At 40.1% G+C, this 17,036-nt stretch overlaps 2 protein-coding genes across 4 annotated transcripts in view; one reads left to right on the top strand and one right to left on the bottom strand.

Moving 5' to 3' along the window:
* mtor (mechanistic target of rapamycin kinase) overlaps window positions 1–17,036 on the top strand; it is an 85,982-nt gene that overhangs the window by 29,733 nt on the left and 39,213 nt on the right. The window lies entirely within an intron of this gene.
* On the bottom strand, window positions 1,891–5,377 carry angptl7 (angiopoietin-like 7). The gene is made up of 5 exons (XM_029435370.1): window positions 4,858–5,377; window positions 3,519–3,619; window positions 3,219–3,413; window positions 2,771–2,966; window positions 1,891–2,642 (listed from the first exon to the last, which is right to left on the bottom strand). The coding sequence occupies exons 1-5, from the start codon at window positions 5,216–5,218 to the stop codon at window positions 2,470–2,472; spliced, it is 1,026 nt and encodes a 341-aa protein (XP_029291230.1). The 5' UTR covers window positions 5,219–5,377; the 3' UTR covers window positions 1,891–2,469.

Raw genomic sequence — 17,036 nt, 5'->3', positions numbered from 1 at the left:
TTCAGTGTATTCATTCTGAATAGGTGACATCGCTTTCACACATTTTACGAGTCGTAGCTGGTATAAATAATGAGAGAGCGGTTTGAAGAAAATCAAAATAATTAGTTTGTGGTCTGACTATGTTTGCTGGCCCCATAGCGTTGGATGGAGCCAGGGCTTTGGTCACATTTTCCCCAACAACAGAGGAACATTGTTAATTGAGCATTTGGACTGGTGTTATTGGTACATCATGCAGTGTCTTAAAATTGACATTTGGTTCTGTTTTTTATTTAATTGAATTTGACAGTCTCTGGTAGAATGTGATGATGAGATGAAAGCTGTGTGAAAGATATTATTAAGGTCTGTTAAAGTAAAGTGCGCCGCCATTTACAGAGTAACTATGAATTTGGTGGTTCCATCGCCACTGTAGCGACTGCAGCCGGGCATTAGTGCATCTGGACAATGTGTTAATAATAAATGTGTAGCCATAATGTTACTGAGCACTATGGAAATGCTTGGAAATGGAATTTTAGTATAAAGTTGAGTGTGTTCAGATGTAAAGAGGGCTGCAAACTATTAAGCCAAATCTCATCTTATGCTAGCCATATAGAGAGGCTTTAGGGCATTATTTTTTATTTCATTTTACTTAACTGCTCAAATGGACTTAATGTATGAGTAGACACAATAGCAGGAACACTTGTACAATTTAATGCAATCCAGTAGCCACACAATGCTCTACCTTTGTTAACCATAGGATGTTCTAATTTGGTTATGACTGCATCAGATGTGTATCTATATAGATCTAGATATATATCTCCAGATCTAGAATGCAAGCATAACAACTTTCAAAAGGTTGAATTTGTTGCAGAGCTGTTGCAGTGGATTGCTTTACCATTTAGTAAACCCCGGCTCAGCAGATGCTTAGGATTCTCGTTGTATATGAAATCTGCGTTCCAGGTGGAAGTAAGATACTGTAGTCACATGACCAATTTATAAATACCCAGAGTAAAATGTAAATATTTGGATCACCTTTAGCTATTTTCACACCATAGTTTCTATGACTCTTTGGCTTTAATGACCCCTAAAGGAGCCCAGAAGTCATATTCACCTTTCCACAATATATGTTTGACCTTATTCACTAAAGTTTAACTCTCCAGAAAAATAACTATGAATTTAATTAGCTGCAGCTGGGTTTCCTTAGTGAAGCATGCTAGTCATTAGAATCAGTCATCGTCAATAGTAGCCTCCTATAGATGCACTCATCCATCAATGTTCAAGGTCCACTTTTGTTGTTGGGGGGCACAAGTTTGAATACTTTTAAACCTTAGAATAGAAAGACCTGGTCATTTATCACCATCCTAATGTCCCCTTTGGGTGTCCTTTATTCCACCGCGGGCATTTCTTCTAAAGGGTAAGGGACACATATCCGGCTTTAGTTAGATGTTTACTCTGACTCAATGTGTCGCCTTGTAAAAGGAAGAGAATTTCGCTAAGCCGACCACTGAGCCTGTATAGGCAGCGCTCCCTGTCTGTAGGTATTTGAATGCTCTTAGGAATTCTTTGACGTTTCAAAGCGAAGCAAAACAGTGTTATTGTTTGTTAGGTTGTAAACCTAGAGGTATTTAACTCAGCAGCAGAATGGGGCGTGTGTGGTCTTCATTCCTGCGCTTGTCTTATGTGCTCTGGGACCTCTGGGCCAGGATGTCAGTAGATGACCCCAAGAGCCAGAGGTCGGTGGCTCAAGGCAAACATGTTGCTATTATTGGACATGTATGGACACCTCGGATTGCTTTTAGACTTCCAGTGAGTTGGTCACATCTAAACTGTGCTATTTAGCCAGTGAAGTGAAGAGGATCATGTTGAATCACCTACTTATGCACATTGTTTCTTTTAAAAATATGTTTATTTTCTATCACATAACACAACATAATTACAGAGCTGTACACATTTTACAAATGACTCATTTCCGTCATCAATGGTTAGGGTTTTACAATAAAATGCAGAGTAATTCATAGGAAATACCTTTGGTGGTTGATCCCATTCCAGCAACTCACAAAGATCCTTATTAATTAGTTCCTACCAGTCCTTAATGATTTATATCTGAACCAGACCACTCTGGACTGATTCTTGCTACTACCCATAAATGGCTTGTGTTAACTAAAAAATACATCCTAGTGCTTTCAAGACAAGTGAGAGAAGGAATCAAAATCCAGTCACCCATACGGGACAGTGGTAAAAGAGCATCTATCAAAGCTTTTTGAAAAATATAATATATTTACTGATAAATACACAAAATGAACTACAATTTACAATCAAACACGGCAAAAACATTACACATTCATCTGACTGAAACTCAACCAGACCATCACAAACTACATTTTCATTCCTTTCGCAGTCTAGGGGAAAGCCACAATTTGGTTGAAGATGTATTAGTGAGATCTCTCAGCATTCATGCGTATGATCTTGGTCCAGGACACCCAGCTGAAGCACTTATGGTTGAAAATCCACTGGCCGGACCTTCATCTCCACTTTCTTGAGGGAGTAGTTGGACCCATGCCAGCCGTACCAATTGATCCCATCTGGGTTCTTTGTTATGTGCTGACCGTAGCGGTAAAAAACTCCATTCAAGTTTGAGTCAGTGCAGCAGTTGTACCAGTAACCACCTGGAAGGAGAAGAGGGAAAAATAATTAGACTTAATGTCAATCGGAGGGAAGCATGTACCTGTAACATCTGCTGTAAGTGACTTTCAGTAAAACGATTGTTTTCAGTGCGTTCGCTCTCATAATTTACCTTTGCGCAGGGAAGCACAGTCATCCACACATTTGTCATTGTCCTTGCTCATGGTGCTGAAGTTGGTGTTGTTGTGGTAGCGCAGGGAGTCTCCAGCGTTCCCACTGTAGTTGGCAAGGAAGAGCTTGTAGCTGTTGAGCTCATTACTCACAGTGAAAAAGCCATAGTCAGCATAGCGTGTCTGTCCTTCCCAGTCCTGCATTGGAAAACACATAACATGATTTAGAGACGATTGAGAATATTGGCTCTCATGATCTGCCTAACATCTCCTAATGTTAGTTTGATTTATTAATAATTATGTTAGGCTCAGTACCCTTGGGAACAAATTGGTTCTGTGTTTATGCACTTTTACTTTTGACTATGAAATAGTTTATGCATGGTTAATGCATTCTTGCTCTTAAGGGCTTCGTCCCAAGCCTTCACGAGTGCCATGTGTTCCAACACGTACCTCCATCTCAATCCTGAGCACACTGGGCTGCCTTGTTAGACGGAAGATGTGGTCATTGCCTAGCCAGAAGTCTCCGCGGATGGATCCAAATCCACTTTTATACTGCTTCCAGTCACGGTTGAATGATGTCAGGCCGACTTTGCGCCTTTGGATCAGAGTCCAACCACCTCCATTTGTATCCATATCACAGAAGACCTGAAAGTATTTACCATAATGTAATAGAATGCAGATGCCTCACTATGCTCCACCAAAACGTACTCAAAAAAGACCTGCTATACACAACACTGAAGTGAAACTTACGCTCAGCTCAGGTGTACCCAGAAACTCATCTTTAGGCAGTTTGTACTCTCCAGAGATCTTGTAGTTCTTGCTGTACAGGGATGCGCAGTCATATGTGGCATCTGGAAGAAAAAAAAGAACCTTCAGTTATGATAAAACCATATGCAGTTTCATAAGAAAGTGAAAGTCATAAATTCTAACAGTTTTATGATATGAATGATTGGGCAGATGAAAAAGTGACCTTTACCCCACCAAAAGCAAAATCGATCAAAACAGAGGGCTCAGATTTTTGCATAGTTCTCTTAGCTCGTTTTACTCCTGTCGCAGTATGGTGATGCCATTAAATGGGCTATGAGATCACTATGGAGCATTGAGCGCAATACTTTAAAAAATAAATAAATGGAAACCTTCCACTTCTTCTAATCTTTGCATCCCTTCCTGTTCTGCCCTCCTGTCTCTAATTTACTGCGAGTTTTAAAAAGGACCTCTATGTTCCCTTTGCCAGTGACATAAACGTGGCCCTGCTAGACCACACAGTTAAGGTTTTGAAATAATAAACTATGTCATGCCTGGTTAAGCTCCCGGCAGCAGCCAGCGCTGATTAGTGGTGTGTTAAAGTTGAGTTGAAAGTCGGAGATGATTTGGCTTTGATGGAGCTCTTTATTGACAGCCCTGCAGATGGGACTCCAGCTTCAAATGAATGCTTTTGACTGCTGCCGGGCAGCTCAGATAACTGTGTGCACTGTAATCTTATCACAAAGCAGTTTTCTGAGACCCACCAAGCAATGGACACAGCTGGTTATAGTTTTACACAGCTTAAATAAATATATATTGTCTTGTGGGCAAAATATTTGGGAAATGTAGGTACTCGCATTCCAGGGAAATGATGGCTTGTGATTTTTCTCAGCTTATTATTTACTTGAGTTTATCTTTTCAATTAAAAGCTGTGTGTTAGCACTCTTCCCAATGCAAAGCGCTTGTATTTTATTCAAGCGAAAATTGGCAGACAAAGGGTACATTTTGAAGTTCAGCCATATCTAAAGTCTTTGCCCTTGTGTGGAAATCATTTTAACACCAAGTGTGAAATTGACAGCAACTGCTCAACAGGTTAAAGAGAGAAAGACTCTGGTTACTCAAATATGCGCTGGAGTCACTGAAGGGTCAGTTTTACCATGTGTGAACATTTTACAAACTGTCTCCAGGAATATTTTGTCGACTGTAAATTGCTTACATGCGAATACAATTACCGCTGAAAGAGTTTTGAGATGTTTTGACATCAACCAGAAGCACACAAAACTCTGACCAGCATACCATTTAAATCCTCCTCTATTAGCAGCTTCTACAACGTACTGATGCTCACCTGATGAAGTCTGAGTGGCAGACTGCAGGGTTTGGAGCTGCATGATCTCCACACGGTTGTTGATCTCTGAGTACTTGCTCTCTGCCTCCGTGACCCTGGCTTCTTGCTGCCGGTTCTGCTTGTCCAGCTCCATTACTTGCCTCACAACGCTCATCAAGTCGGTCTCCTGCTTGCGACTCATCTCCTCGAGGAGACTGGTCAGATTGGCCACCTGGACCTTGAGAGAGCGCACCTCATCGCAGCACTGAGCCTTGGGAGGCTTCGGAGGTGCCAGTCTCTTCCTGGGATTCTGGGCCCATGTCTCTGCCAACAGGAGCAGTGTGAGCCCAAAAACCACTACGCTCAAATTCACTTTTGCCATTTTCTATACAAAAGTTCTTGTTTTCACAAAGCTTTTGATTGCGTGTTCAAAAGTAGTCTTTCCCTGTAGAAGGTCTTTGCTGGGAATATCAAACGGACAAAAGCTTTGGCTGACCAGTTGAGTTGGAGCTCCTCTTTGACCAGCGGCTCACCCAGACTCTGTCTTGTTTCCTAAGTGAAGCCCTCCTCTGCCTGAACATCTTAAATATTTTGTATGTGGGTCCTCCCCCTCTCTCCCGGTGACCCTCTCCAACCTTCAGGGTGGAGGACCTTTCTCATACCTCCTCCCCCTGTACACCCCCTCCTCTCCCCTCATCTTACTTTCACCCATTCCTCGGAGGTTTTGCCCACGTTTCTGCTTTTTTTTTCTCAGGTGTTGAAGGTTTCCTGGCAGTCAGATTTTTTTTGCGTCTGCTTGGAAGGGGCAACATAAGGAGCTGAGGGAAACCAAGCAAAGGCTACTGTCTGAACTCAATGCACTTCCACTTACAAGCCACTTGGTATAGTGTGTAAATTCGAACACTTGAATACTTGAGCTGTATTTATTAGTTTGATTATATAAGTTCTAAGTTATTTAGCTAAAAATAAACATTTTTACAACATTACTTTTCTTCCCTGTCTTCACACTTAAATGACCTTGTTAATGACAGATTTGACTTTACCCGTGGGGTTAACCATTTCTTCAGTTCAGATGTGTGAAGTCCCTACTCTTAATTGTAGGTTAAGTGTTTTGTTGATGCTACCCTTTTTGCAGAAGTTGAAACACATGTTTTTCCGCAATGACTTTCAGCACCAAATTTAAAAAAGGTGTTGATAAAAGGAGAAAGGCTCGGTGAGGACAGACACAGCCTGAAGATGCTGTCTACATGTGTAAAGGCTTAACATTTTGCCACCACACATGCACTGTAAGTTGCTACAGTGGTATAATGTTACCCACTAGAGAACCACAGGACAACAGAATGAAGTAATAGGCTTAAGATTTAATAGAAGTTGGTATGGTACAGCGCAAGAAACACTGTTATTGGACAAATATATTAATATTCCGTCTATCAGCAAATATGAGCAGCATTTATTTATTTATATATATATATATATATATATATATATATATATATGTTCCAGGCGTAAAAGGTGACACAATGTGGAAAAAATAAAATAAAGAATGGTGCATTTAGGCTCAAGGAGCATTGTCAACCCAACTTAAAGACCCTTGTAATTCTACAGACATAAATAAGCTACCAGACTAATAAAGAACCACAATATACACTGCGAGTCTTGAGCTCTGTGTGTGTGTGTGTGTGTGTGTGTGTGTATATTCATATATATAATAAATAAATAAATTCAAATTAAATTGACCCGTTATAATAGACCATGAATGCGGGTTTGACCCGGGTCACTGTGCACTATGCCTGTCTGAACTGGATATAAAGGAGCTCTGTACAATGGTTAATAGCAGGTTACATGGACCAATACTCAGTGTTTTTTGTAACACTGTACACTGTTGGAAGGAAACATTCATATGCACATAAAATGGTCATTGCGTTTGGAGCCAGATTTTTAACTCCCACAATTGTGAAGCGTACAAAGCAGCTTTATACCAGGGAAAGTGTTCGCTGGTGGTTTGAGTCACTATTTTACCATCTGCTGCCGAATGTGGTGCGTTGGTGAGGCTTAATGACAATGATTGCAAATTTCCTTCTTTTTTTGGTCATCTTCTCTTTTAAAGTTTATAACACGCCAGTCACTGGCCGGGGTGTGAATATTACACTGTTGCAATGTGAGACATCAGAGCGGCTTTCTTGAATCTCCATTCTGTGGAATTTCTATCTCATCCCAGCTTCCCCAAGGAGCTGCCAGCCCTGACAACTTAAAGGAGCTGCCTTTGGAGATTAGGCCAAAGGGCTGGTTGTGGGTTGTGTTGGGGGGGGTGAGGGGTGTGTGCCTTGGGCATTGAGACAACAGATCATGCATGATTTTTATGATACTCGGCTATGTGTGATCATTGCCATGCAAAATAGATGAACTGCCGTGATGAGGTGCCAGAGTGTGCTGTAAATATAGGGAGTTGTGCATAACAGTACTAACTGAGACATGGCTGTACCAGGACATTCCTGTCAGTTTTTACTTACACTTTATGGCTTTTCCCTTCTCCACTTGGACAGGAATGGAGTGTCTGGAAAAGGTAGGGATTAAGGTGTTTGCACATTCATAGTCAAGAAAATAAATGTCAGTACAATGTATGTGTGTACTGTAAGAAACCACACAAGTAAACTACTCTGTATTTAAAGACTAATATATTTCCCTCAAATGTACCTTGTGGGGTTTTTGAACACTTGTAGCACTATGGTGCAATGTTTTTAGGACTGGGTCCGTATCTCGTGCATGATGTGATTAAGGCTGCAGCTGTCAATTATTTTAGTAATCAAGTATTCTACCCAAATATCTCATCGAGCAATCAGAGAAGAAGTACTTTTGCTTTGGTCAAGAGCGATGGTAAATATGCAAAAGAGAAAATAAGACGGGTCTCTTAAAATGAACAACTAACTGGTTTCCTTATTATAAAAATCCACATTTTTATTGCTTAAATTGCATAAAATATTATCTGTCTGTTTTACATTTTAGCCTTAGATCCAATACACATTCCTGCTGGGACTAAAACTAAACTCATAAGTGAGAATATTTCAGGCTCGGCAGCACACATTTTGAAACATTGATAATTCTCTTTTTAACTTTTTTGTTTTGTGCAATTTTCATAATCAAAATATGGAAGTGCAGTACTAAGTAAGTGGAGTACCCCTTTAAACACTATTTGCAATTCCAGACACGTGATAATTCCCAGACATTTGTCCAGGGATTGCATTTAAATGTCTTGTCTCTAAATAAATGTAAATATACACCATTATAAACCGTACAGGACAGCATGGATGCATTGATTTAATAATCCTCAGTTTATTCAGTTATATGAATAAATGTAACCCATGGATGAGCACAAGCTGGGAGCTGAGGGGCAGGTAGAGTTGACGGAATCGCAAAAATACAATTTCCCATCTTACTACATAACCTCGCATGACCTTGTGTCCCTCCTGCCAAATATTTGGCATCAAACAAATAAGGAAACGGTCTTTGATCGTTCTGCTCAGCATCATCTTTGGAACTGCGGTCTGGAGCACAAATTCCAAATTATTACATAGTTATGAAATGGTCTGTTATTGGTTTGATGTCTCCCTGTATCAAAGCTAAACATTTGGATGTGTGTAGCTCTTCCTTTTCCCAGGTATTTTGCTCCTTTAATGTGGCTGGCCACTTTTTGTTTTACAACTAGTCACCGCTTTGCAATTTCCTATTTACTCTTTGTTTTGTTTTTTTTGTGTTTAAATGTTGACATGTGCTTTTAGTTTCCTGTATTTGTTTGATTTGTAAGACGCATATGGGAGTAATAAGCCTTTTGTCGTCTCTATCAAACATAATAGGTTGCCTTCATGTTCAGTTTGCTGCAATGTTTTTTAATTGCCAGACAAATTCTGCACTCTGATTAGATCATCAACATGATATTCCTCTCGGGTTTCCCCCATTTAGTTCAAAAATAGTGACAACAACTCTCCATAATGTTATGGTCTGCCCCAATATTAATGTGGCTTAGTCACATGAACCTGCTGGTGCTTTTAGCAGAAAACCACAAACCAATGTGATGATTACAGGGTAAGTTCAGTGAGTCACCACATAATGGTCTCCTGGATATTCAGTCTTACCTTTCCATTATGTTTATAAATCTTGCGATGATATCTACCAGAGAGAAACAATTAAAAGGTAATTCAGTTAGGATAAGTGTCTTTGCTATGATATGTTAAATATAATTGAGTTACATAAGAAACTAGTTCCAGCGCTGCTGCCAACAGCAGAAAGTGTACCGGTCTTACATAAAAAAAAGAATCTGAATGTTCGCTTTATTTCTTATCATTTTGACCTTAGCTCCTATTTCTTCATTTGGCAGATGTTTCTAACTAATAATTGTACGTAATAATGTAATGTTTGATGGTGCGTAGTGCCTGTTGACCTCCCTGTAAAACGTTACTCTCAAGTCATTGATGTGCGTCATTCTTTTTCTTTTAAAAATGTGGATAATTTGCCTTCCTGGACTTTCTCACTGGCCTAACTGCTCTGAGTCACATCTCACTCTCCAGAAATGCATCCCAGCGGCATCACTTTCCTCTGCTCCTGGACTCTGTCATTCAGTGCGAGTACAGGAAAGTTCATATGGATGCTGTTTTATATGTTTAGCATCACGCTGTTTTCCCCTTCAAAACAGCTTCTTTAAACACCATGTGCCCTCTAACTATGTCTCACCAGGCTCTGTGTGAAGAATGCATGGCTCCTCTTAACATTGGAGGTATTTACTAAACTTTAACCAAAGCCCCCTTTTTTATATGACTTCCTCGGGAAGCCCACATATTTCATTGAACAGGTTTTTTTCCTTTGACCTGTGAGACAAGTTGGACACCCTGCTGCGCTAATTGCAGCAGTCATCTATCTTTGATAATGCGAGCTGACAAAACACGGAGTTTTTAGTCCGAATATTCTCACAGACGGCTTTTGTGTCCCTAAATACACTGGAAAAACGTTTTGTAATCAAAGAGTGACCACCGGGGCCAAACTGTCAGTGGAGCACTCATGGGTTCAATTACAGGAAAGGCAGGAGGTGAAAGCAGGAGCCAGTGGATTCCAGGGCTTCTATCTCCAAACTTTGAATTACGTAATCTTTATTAGCAGTAACCTCTTCCACCTGTCAGCTCTGTCCGCACAGAAGGTCCTCAGTTTGAATTGTACACATTGTAACGCTTTGGCTTATTTGTAAGCAGCATGTATCCTTGAGGTGTATGCTTGCTTAGAAACAAACAAAACATATCCATTAAAGATGGAAAATTGGATATGGATTTACGGTGATTCACTTTCTGATACATTTTAAGTACCATTTTTGTTTCTAATAAGAAAGCAGTTTTGCAGGATTCATTTTCCATTGCAAATCAGATATTTCTGGTAGTTATTTATTCAGTCTAACTTGATTATTAGCACAGTTTTAATTGATAATACATGCCTGACAGGCCCCCTTAGCTGTTATAAAATCACCATGAGGTGGATATTACCTTGATTTTGGACACCTCAGGCAAATAATTAAGTTTCCATGGATGGATTTCAAAATGACACAATGGATAATAACTTGCTTAACTCGGTTAAACCTGGTCACGTATAGGGGTTAAATAAACTGTTCCATATTTGCCATAATGAAGGAGACTGTATGCACCGGAGTATCCAGCTCTTAGAGTGGCAGACTCCATGCCCTGGCAGACCATCAAGTGGTCTGGTGGCTTAAGCTGGTGATAGCTACCAGGTGGCGTCCGTTGTCGCACAACGTATGCAGGTCGGGCGGCGGCCATCTGCTCGCCACCCTACAAACCAGTGACCGGGACAAACGGTACTGCAGGAGAAGAAGGATGGATCAGCCTTCATCCCTTTTGGGATAATTCCCCCAGCTTTTGTGTAAGCACAGTTGGCCATGTGGCACTTCTTCAGAGAGACCTTTCGTGACACTGGGATATAAAAATTGTTGTGTCATGGGACAGAGAAACAACTTGTGCCACCTTTTAGACATTCCATTGTTTTTTTGCTTTTAGCTCTGTGGGTATGAGTGTATTCTCAGGCATTTAAGTAGGTTTAACCATTAATAGATTGTATTATAAGGCTGTATAAGCTTGGACTACTTCTGTGTCTATCTCAATGCATTTAGAAGGGATTCTTCAATACATTTGAACACAATATTAGTATAAATATACGTATAAATAGTTTTTGCCTCTCTGACCAACAGCTGGCATTTTGCGGCTTTATGACTGATGTAATCCTTTTGTTTAAATGAGACAACGGCACACACTGCTTGTTTCCATTGTTTAGAAGAAAAAAACAATTATAGCATGAGTCAATTTCAATAGAACAAAGTAAAATAAATGTATCACAGAACTGGCATCTTTCATTGGAAATATTTAATAGGATAATCTCACTGGAAATGTAGTCAATATGTCGCCTGCGGAAACTCAAGTCTTTCCAAAAACGTAGTTCACTGATCTTTTTGTCCACATAGCAACAGCAGCATTCCAATGAGTTAGCTGTCAGGATTTTTGGGCCACTAGAGACACTTTGTTCTGTTGACCTCTTGACTTGAAGGTGAGGAGCCCGGGAGACATTGGTAAACATTGGTGGAATGGTTTCTCCGGCTGATGTCTCAATGGCCCCCTAACACGCCTAACTTCCTTGAGAAAATTTGAAAAAACAAAGTAATGGGAAATTATGCCATAGATGATGGACCCATTTTCTCTATGTAAACCTTTTCAACAGGGACATTGTAAAAAGTACACATTTATATTGTCTTATTTGCTCTTTTTCGACGTGTAATGCCACATTCCAAAGTACTAAGCTTCATGATAAGCTTCACTGAGAGAGCTCATTTCGGTCATTTCGAAGAAATTGTCAAGGGATGCTAAGTGTTTCCCCATGCATCTGCTCGGTGATGAAACAACCACCTTTTTGTCTTGACGTTTTCAGAGAAATGAGAGACAAAGAGCTAGTCAGATGGTGTCAGAGATGAATTCAACCGTTCTTTAGCCACACACATCCCAGGGCAATCTGGAAGGAAGCGGGTGAGGTAACCTCTTCTTATGCCTCCATGCTTATCTCATGCAGCTTATGAGACACGGAGGCCAAGATCTGTATTCGATAATGACAACATGTTGCTCATTATTTCCATAGAAGTTGTGCGCATGCCAGCCTTGAAGATTTATGTTGTGTTCAAGCATTACAAGTTTGAGATTTCATTCCTCATTTTAGATTCTGTCGAGTGACACTGTTCAGATATAATGTCGTCTGTTGAGATATTATGTTGGTTATGTTACAACATCTTTCAAAGCACCGTATCTCTGGGCTTCAAACGGTTTGAGATCATTTGGTAGTTTGGCCTTTTAAGTTTTAGACCATGTAAGATGTCGGTGTCAAGCAGTAGTATTTTTCTTCTATTTCTTTTCAGATGTTTAAATGTATTACTTATGAATTACAGCCTTAGTATTTATCTCTGTGTTTGAAAGGTTCTAAAGAAATAAATCTGCCTGATCTTACCCTGCCTTCATACATCATGTGATTCACATGTCAACAGTCAGTAGTACGGTATCATTTCCTTTCAAAGCCTGTCATGCTGCTTAAAAAAAAATAACCAGCTGAAAAAATAGGAATCTTTGGGGCCCATTAATGTCAATCATTTTCTAATAGCCCATAACCGATGTCTGAGTGGGTTTGTCTGTGCAACTTTTTCTGGACAGAGAAGGAAAACAAAGCTAGTTCATGCTACACTGCTCACTGTGATACAATGAACAAAGGAGGATTATTTGAAAGTAACCATTTCCCAAAATAAAAGAGTTTTAGGAAAAGGGCCATCTTTTTCTTGGGTGACCAGCTATCATGTAAAAATGAAGCTGTTGCTTTAGTATCTACAGCAGTGTTCAGTTAAAATCTTAGATTTTGGAGGATCTACTTGTCGCCACCTGTTTGCACAGTGCCACATGTTTTCAAAGAATAAAATAATTGTTTAACTGTTAATTGTGAAACAGGTTCTCCATCTAGGCTCTCCGTAGCTGCATGAGGTCATCTTGGATGGATGTTTTTTTTACTTTTAATTTCTCAAAATGGCCTTCCGGTGCCTTGTTGCTTTGGGAAATGTTTGTGATAGAGACATTGGTCGGTTGAAGCTGACTCCACACGTTTCTCATCGGTAGTCTGCTTGGACAAAGCCTGTGCAATGGAAATAAGTCCCCCAAGGTGCTAGACAGTTGGGTTCATTCTGCCTGGGAAAATTGTTGATTGCATTTTGGCTGCCCCACGAATGAACGATTCTATAGGCACAAAGTCCAAAGAAGTGTCAGGCTGCAAGTTTCACTTTTCCTGCAGTTGAGCAAACTAAGGAGGTCTGCCACTGTAATGGACCAGCTGAGCAGTTGTTTTTCCAGCTAGTCCTGTAAGGACTCGAGCTACTTGACGGTGTCTAAATTCATGCCTCCAGCAACCTTGAACTAAATCAAACAATGAACCAAATAATGTATATGGTGCAGCTTTTTCTCTATTTTTAAAGTGACTAAATTGACATCTTGCCAAACTTCAGTCGATCAGCTCCAAGCTTCCTTCATAGCCATTTCATCAACTTTGTCCTTACATGTAATTCTTTCTGAGTTATATGTGGTCTGCGTTTGGGACATTTGAATTGAACCTTTTTCTTTGACAATGTAGTACAGCTAGGGCAATTTGCAACTCTCCTAATGAGAGACCTGCTGTCAGTTGACAGTTATCAGTCTTCCATTGTAGGCCAATTGATAACTTTTGCCAACATTATATAAGATGTTTTTAATAAATATCCAAACTTTCAAATTAAAAGTAGAAAAAACAACAACATCAGTTCAATGGACCTCGATTCAGATTTTCCTTGAACAGTGTTTAGATAGCCATTCCCATTTTGAAGTTATTATGTTCAACATTAGGGAATGGAGTCAGCACTTGGTAAGCAAAAGACCCACAAATCAGTAAGGATCAAGTGGATATCTTCCTGATTAGATTAGATTAGGTCCAGTAGTGAGGCCCGGTTTTTCCTCTCTGTGAGATTCACGTACATCTTCCCTCTCTGGTGATAAATATCTACAATTTCCTCAGGGATCATGCTCTCCTCTCAATGAAAAAGCCAAAGCACTTCAGAATAGTTGACATGGGGATTATGGATTATTTCATTGGAATAGAGGGGATTTTCTTTCTAGAGAAAAAATACATTTCTACTCCCTCTTGGGGTTTTCTGACCCAAGGTAATTGGGGTTTAATATATTATATTAATCAGAATCTAATCTCCACATGCTGGTTTAGAGTTTGCAGAGTGATAAATCATTTGTGTTACGCTGTTGAGCGACAAGAGTAGAGTGTAAGGGATTTATTTCTCTCTGTGTTGAAAATGTGACTGCATGCATCGACCTAGAAAGATTCAGTCAACATTTCTAATTTAAATATGCCAACAACATATGCCATCACTGTCAGTATTGTATAGTTAAAAGCCAAATACAAGGTATGAAGCTGTTAAAGGTGATTGCTTTTCTTTCTCCCCTGGTCATAGATGTTTGAATAGCAATGGTGCAGTGGTCTGTTTTTGTAATAGAAGGGGCAGTAAAAACGTGCAGTCATAAAGTAAGGTGAAAGACAAGCTGTTCTCTCTGTATTTGGTAGGTATAGGGTCTGCAGTTGTCTTGTAAAATATTTTTATTTTATTCACTCTTAGGCTGTTTTGTTTACATTATAGTATGGTCTTGTGCATTTAAAAAGTGGTACCAAGGATCTATTCTCCTGAACTTCAGTGGAAAAGAGCGGCATGCTAACCTCATTCAGGGGTTTAGGATTAAACCTCAAGGAAATCTGATGTACGACACACAGCATATTATCTCATTTTCATGGCATGATATAATAAATCATGACAGTTTTTACAGTTGATAGGACTTAAGATCGAGCTCTTTTTCAATGACTTCTGTTCTGAGAAAAGTTCCAGTTCGGAAGTGATACTTGTGGCCCTGCACAAGAGCGAGGCTTGACGGCGGTTTCAAGAAGTTTTCTGCATGCTAATAGTTTGATGGAGCTTTTACTTGAGGAGAACGTTACGTGAGCCTCGTCATCTGGATGTGTTTAGACTGTGTGTGCTTGGAGCTGGCAGCCAGATGGCTTCAGCTGAGGGACAATGAAATCTCCAGGGTCCGCAGGAGAGAAAGCCCTTATTCTGATTTGTCTCTTCAGATGAAACCACATCTGGGCAGCTTTAGCATACCTCTGCAGCTTTTGTGTGTGATGGGACATGGATGGGCCCTGCAGTTCTCTGTTCACTTTGTTGCTGAGTTGATTATTTGACCACAAATAGTAATTTGCTTGTCCAATTTGAATACAAAAAGTATACACAACATACCTGTGTGTGATCGTCAGTGTAAGTCAGAATACTGGATGGTAGTTGTGTTTATGGAAGACTGTGGGATAGTTTTTTAATTGGTTACTGAAAGAGAGCATGGCACCTTATCAAGCCCTCACAGACAAATGCTTATTTACTAAAATGAGCTCACTTTCTCATGTTATGCAATCACATGCTGTCTAGTTTGATTTCCTTCATATACTTAAGTCTCGCGCCCTCCGTCATCTGTTTACACCGCCGTCTTTTGAAGAATCACTTCAAATACTGCAGTGTGTGTGTGTGTGTGTGTGTGTGTGTGTGTGTGTGTGTGTGTGTGTGTGTGTGTGAAAAGACGGTATTCATTGTCACGCAAGACTGAAATATATATAAAGGATGTCTTGCGTCACTGTTTAGTTAGCGATGGATCTTTTGCGTGATATCGGACAGGATTGTCAACTCGAGAATCAAATGTCTGGACCAATGCATCTTAGAACTGTATAAATTCTGAAGATCTGTAATGAAGTTTCATTTGAGAGCACTTCAACACTTCAATCAGCTTTTTATTTACCAATAACTTTAGTTTAGAAACATAATGTTTCACGTCGAGCGGCTCAGTGGTGCAGCAATTGGCACTTACAGTATAGCTAAAGGGAAACGCTCATAGCCAATGGATGGATTGATATTCTATGTGGTATGCTCATACAATAATCTCTCATTTAAAAAAAAAAAGGCTTACAAGGACATCTCTATTTTGACGTTGAGAACGTTTCTGTAGCATACATGCATAATTGAAGCTTCCCCACACGGCTGAAAATGTTCTTGTTGCATGCAGGCACCAACCTTATACACCGGATCCGTATGTCGCTGTGTATTAAAAAGCGTCTTGGTTATTGAATGTTGTAGTATGAACACTTCAGTTTAAAATGATGGAGTTGTTGCCTTCAAATGGAACCTGTAAGCTCGGGGATACGACTTGGGAAGTTGTGTACACGATATGCTTGGCGTTGAAGTGGGAAAACACCGCTGCTAGGCAACGGCAATATATTAACGTTCCTGACGCTGTCTAAAAGTTTAGCAAGCTAGCGAATGGGTAACGTTAAGCAGGAAATGCAAAGGCATAATGACGGTGGAATAAGATGAGGCCATTGGGAATATCAACATTTTCCTCAGACTTATTATAAAATGACAAAGAAAAACAAATGCCAATATTTTAGGTTATTAACTTCTACGGCCTCAGCCATATCTGACAGCAGCAAACACGGCACAACTCGTGAACTCTAATTCTTCAGGAAATTCCAATGTGGATACCACGTTAGGAGGGCGTTCATATGGAATCTTCTCGTGAACACGGTAAACACAACCCCATTTGAAGGCAGCATGTGTTACGCATAGAAGATTTATCCCAATCAGTTCCACAATGATAATAACGTAAAAGTATAAACAGCGTTGGTATTGGTATCATCACTGGTATCAGCACTGTGTGCCTGTCAAAACTCTGAATTTGGTTAGCAGAATCAGTATCAGGAGAAATCAGTGGGATCGGTGCATCCTCAGTTGGGTTAAGTCTTTGTTGGGACACATAAAAGGAGCACGATTGGCAACTCGGAGCTTTGGATCCCTGAAGTCATCGAGTGCTTTTTGAAAGTTCTAGCGGTTAGATTGTCTTCTGTTTCCAACTATGTACACGATAGCTCCTGTTGTGATTTCTGTTATCTTACCCGTTGTCATGCAGGCCTGCACCGGCAGCTCCCTAAGCTTTGGCATGGCCACTTGCTGTGCCATTTCATCACATTTCTTGGCCTTTACCCTATGTCAAATCAGG

This window comes from Cottoperca gobio, chromosome 7 (genome assembly GCF_900634415.1).
Source record: "Cottoperca gobio chromosome 7, fCotGob3.1, whole genome shotgun sequence".
NCBI classification, from domain to species: Eukaryota; Metazoa; Chordata; class Actinopteri; order Perciformes; family Bovichtidae; genus Cottoperca; species Cottoperca gobio.
Note: the sequence above shows the minus strand (reverse complement) of the source record. Positions and strands in the feature narration are given on the sequence as shown.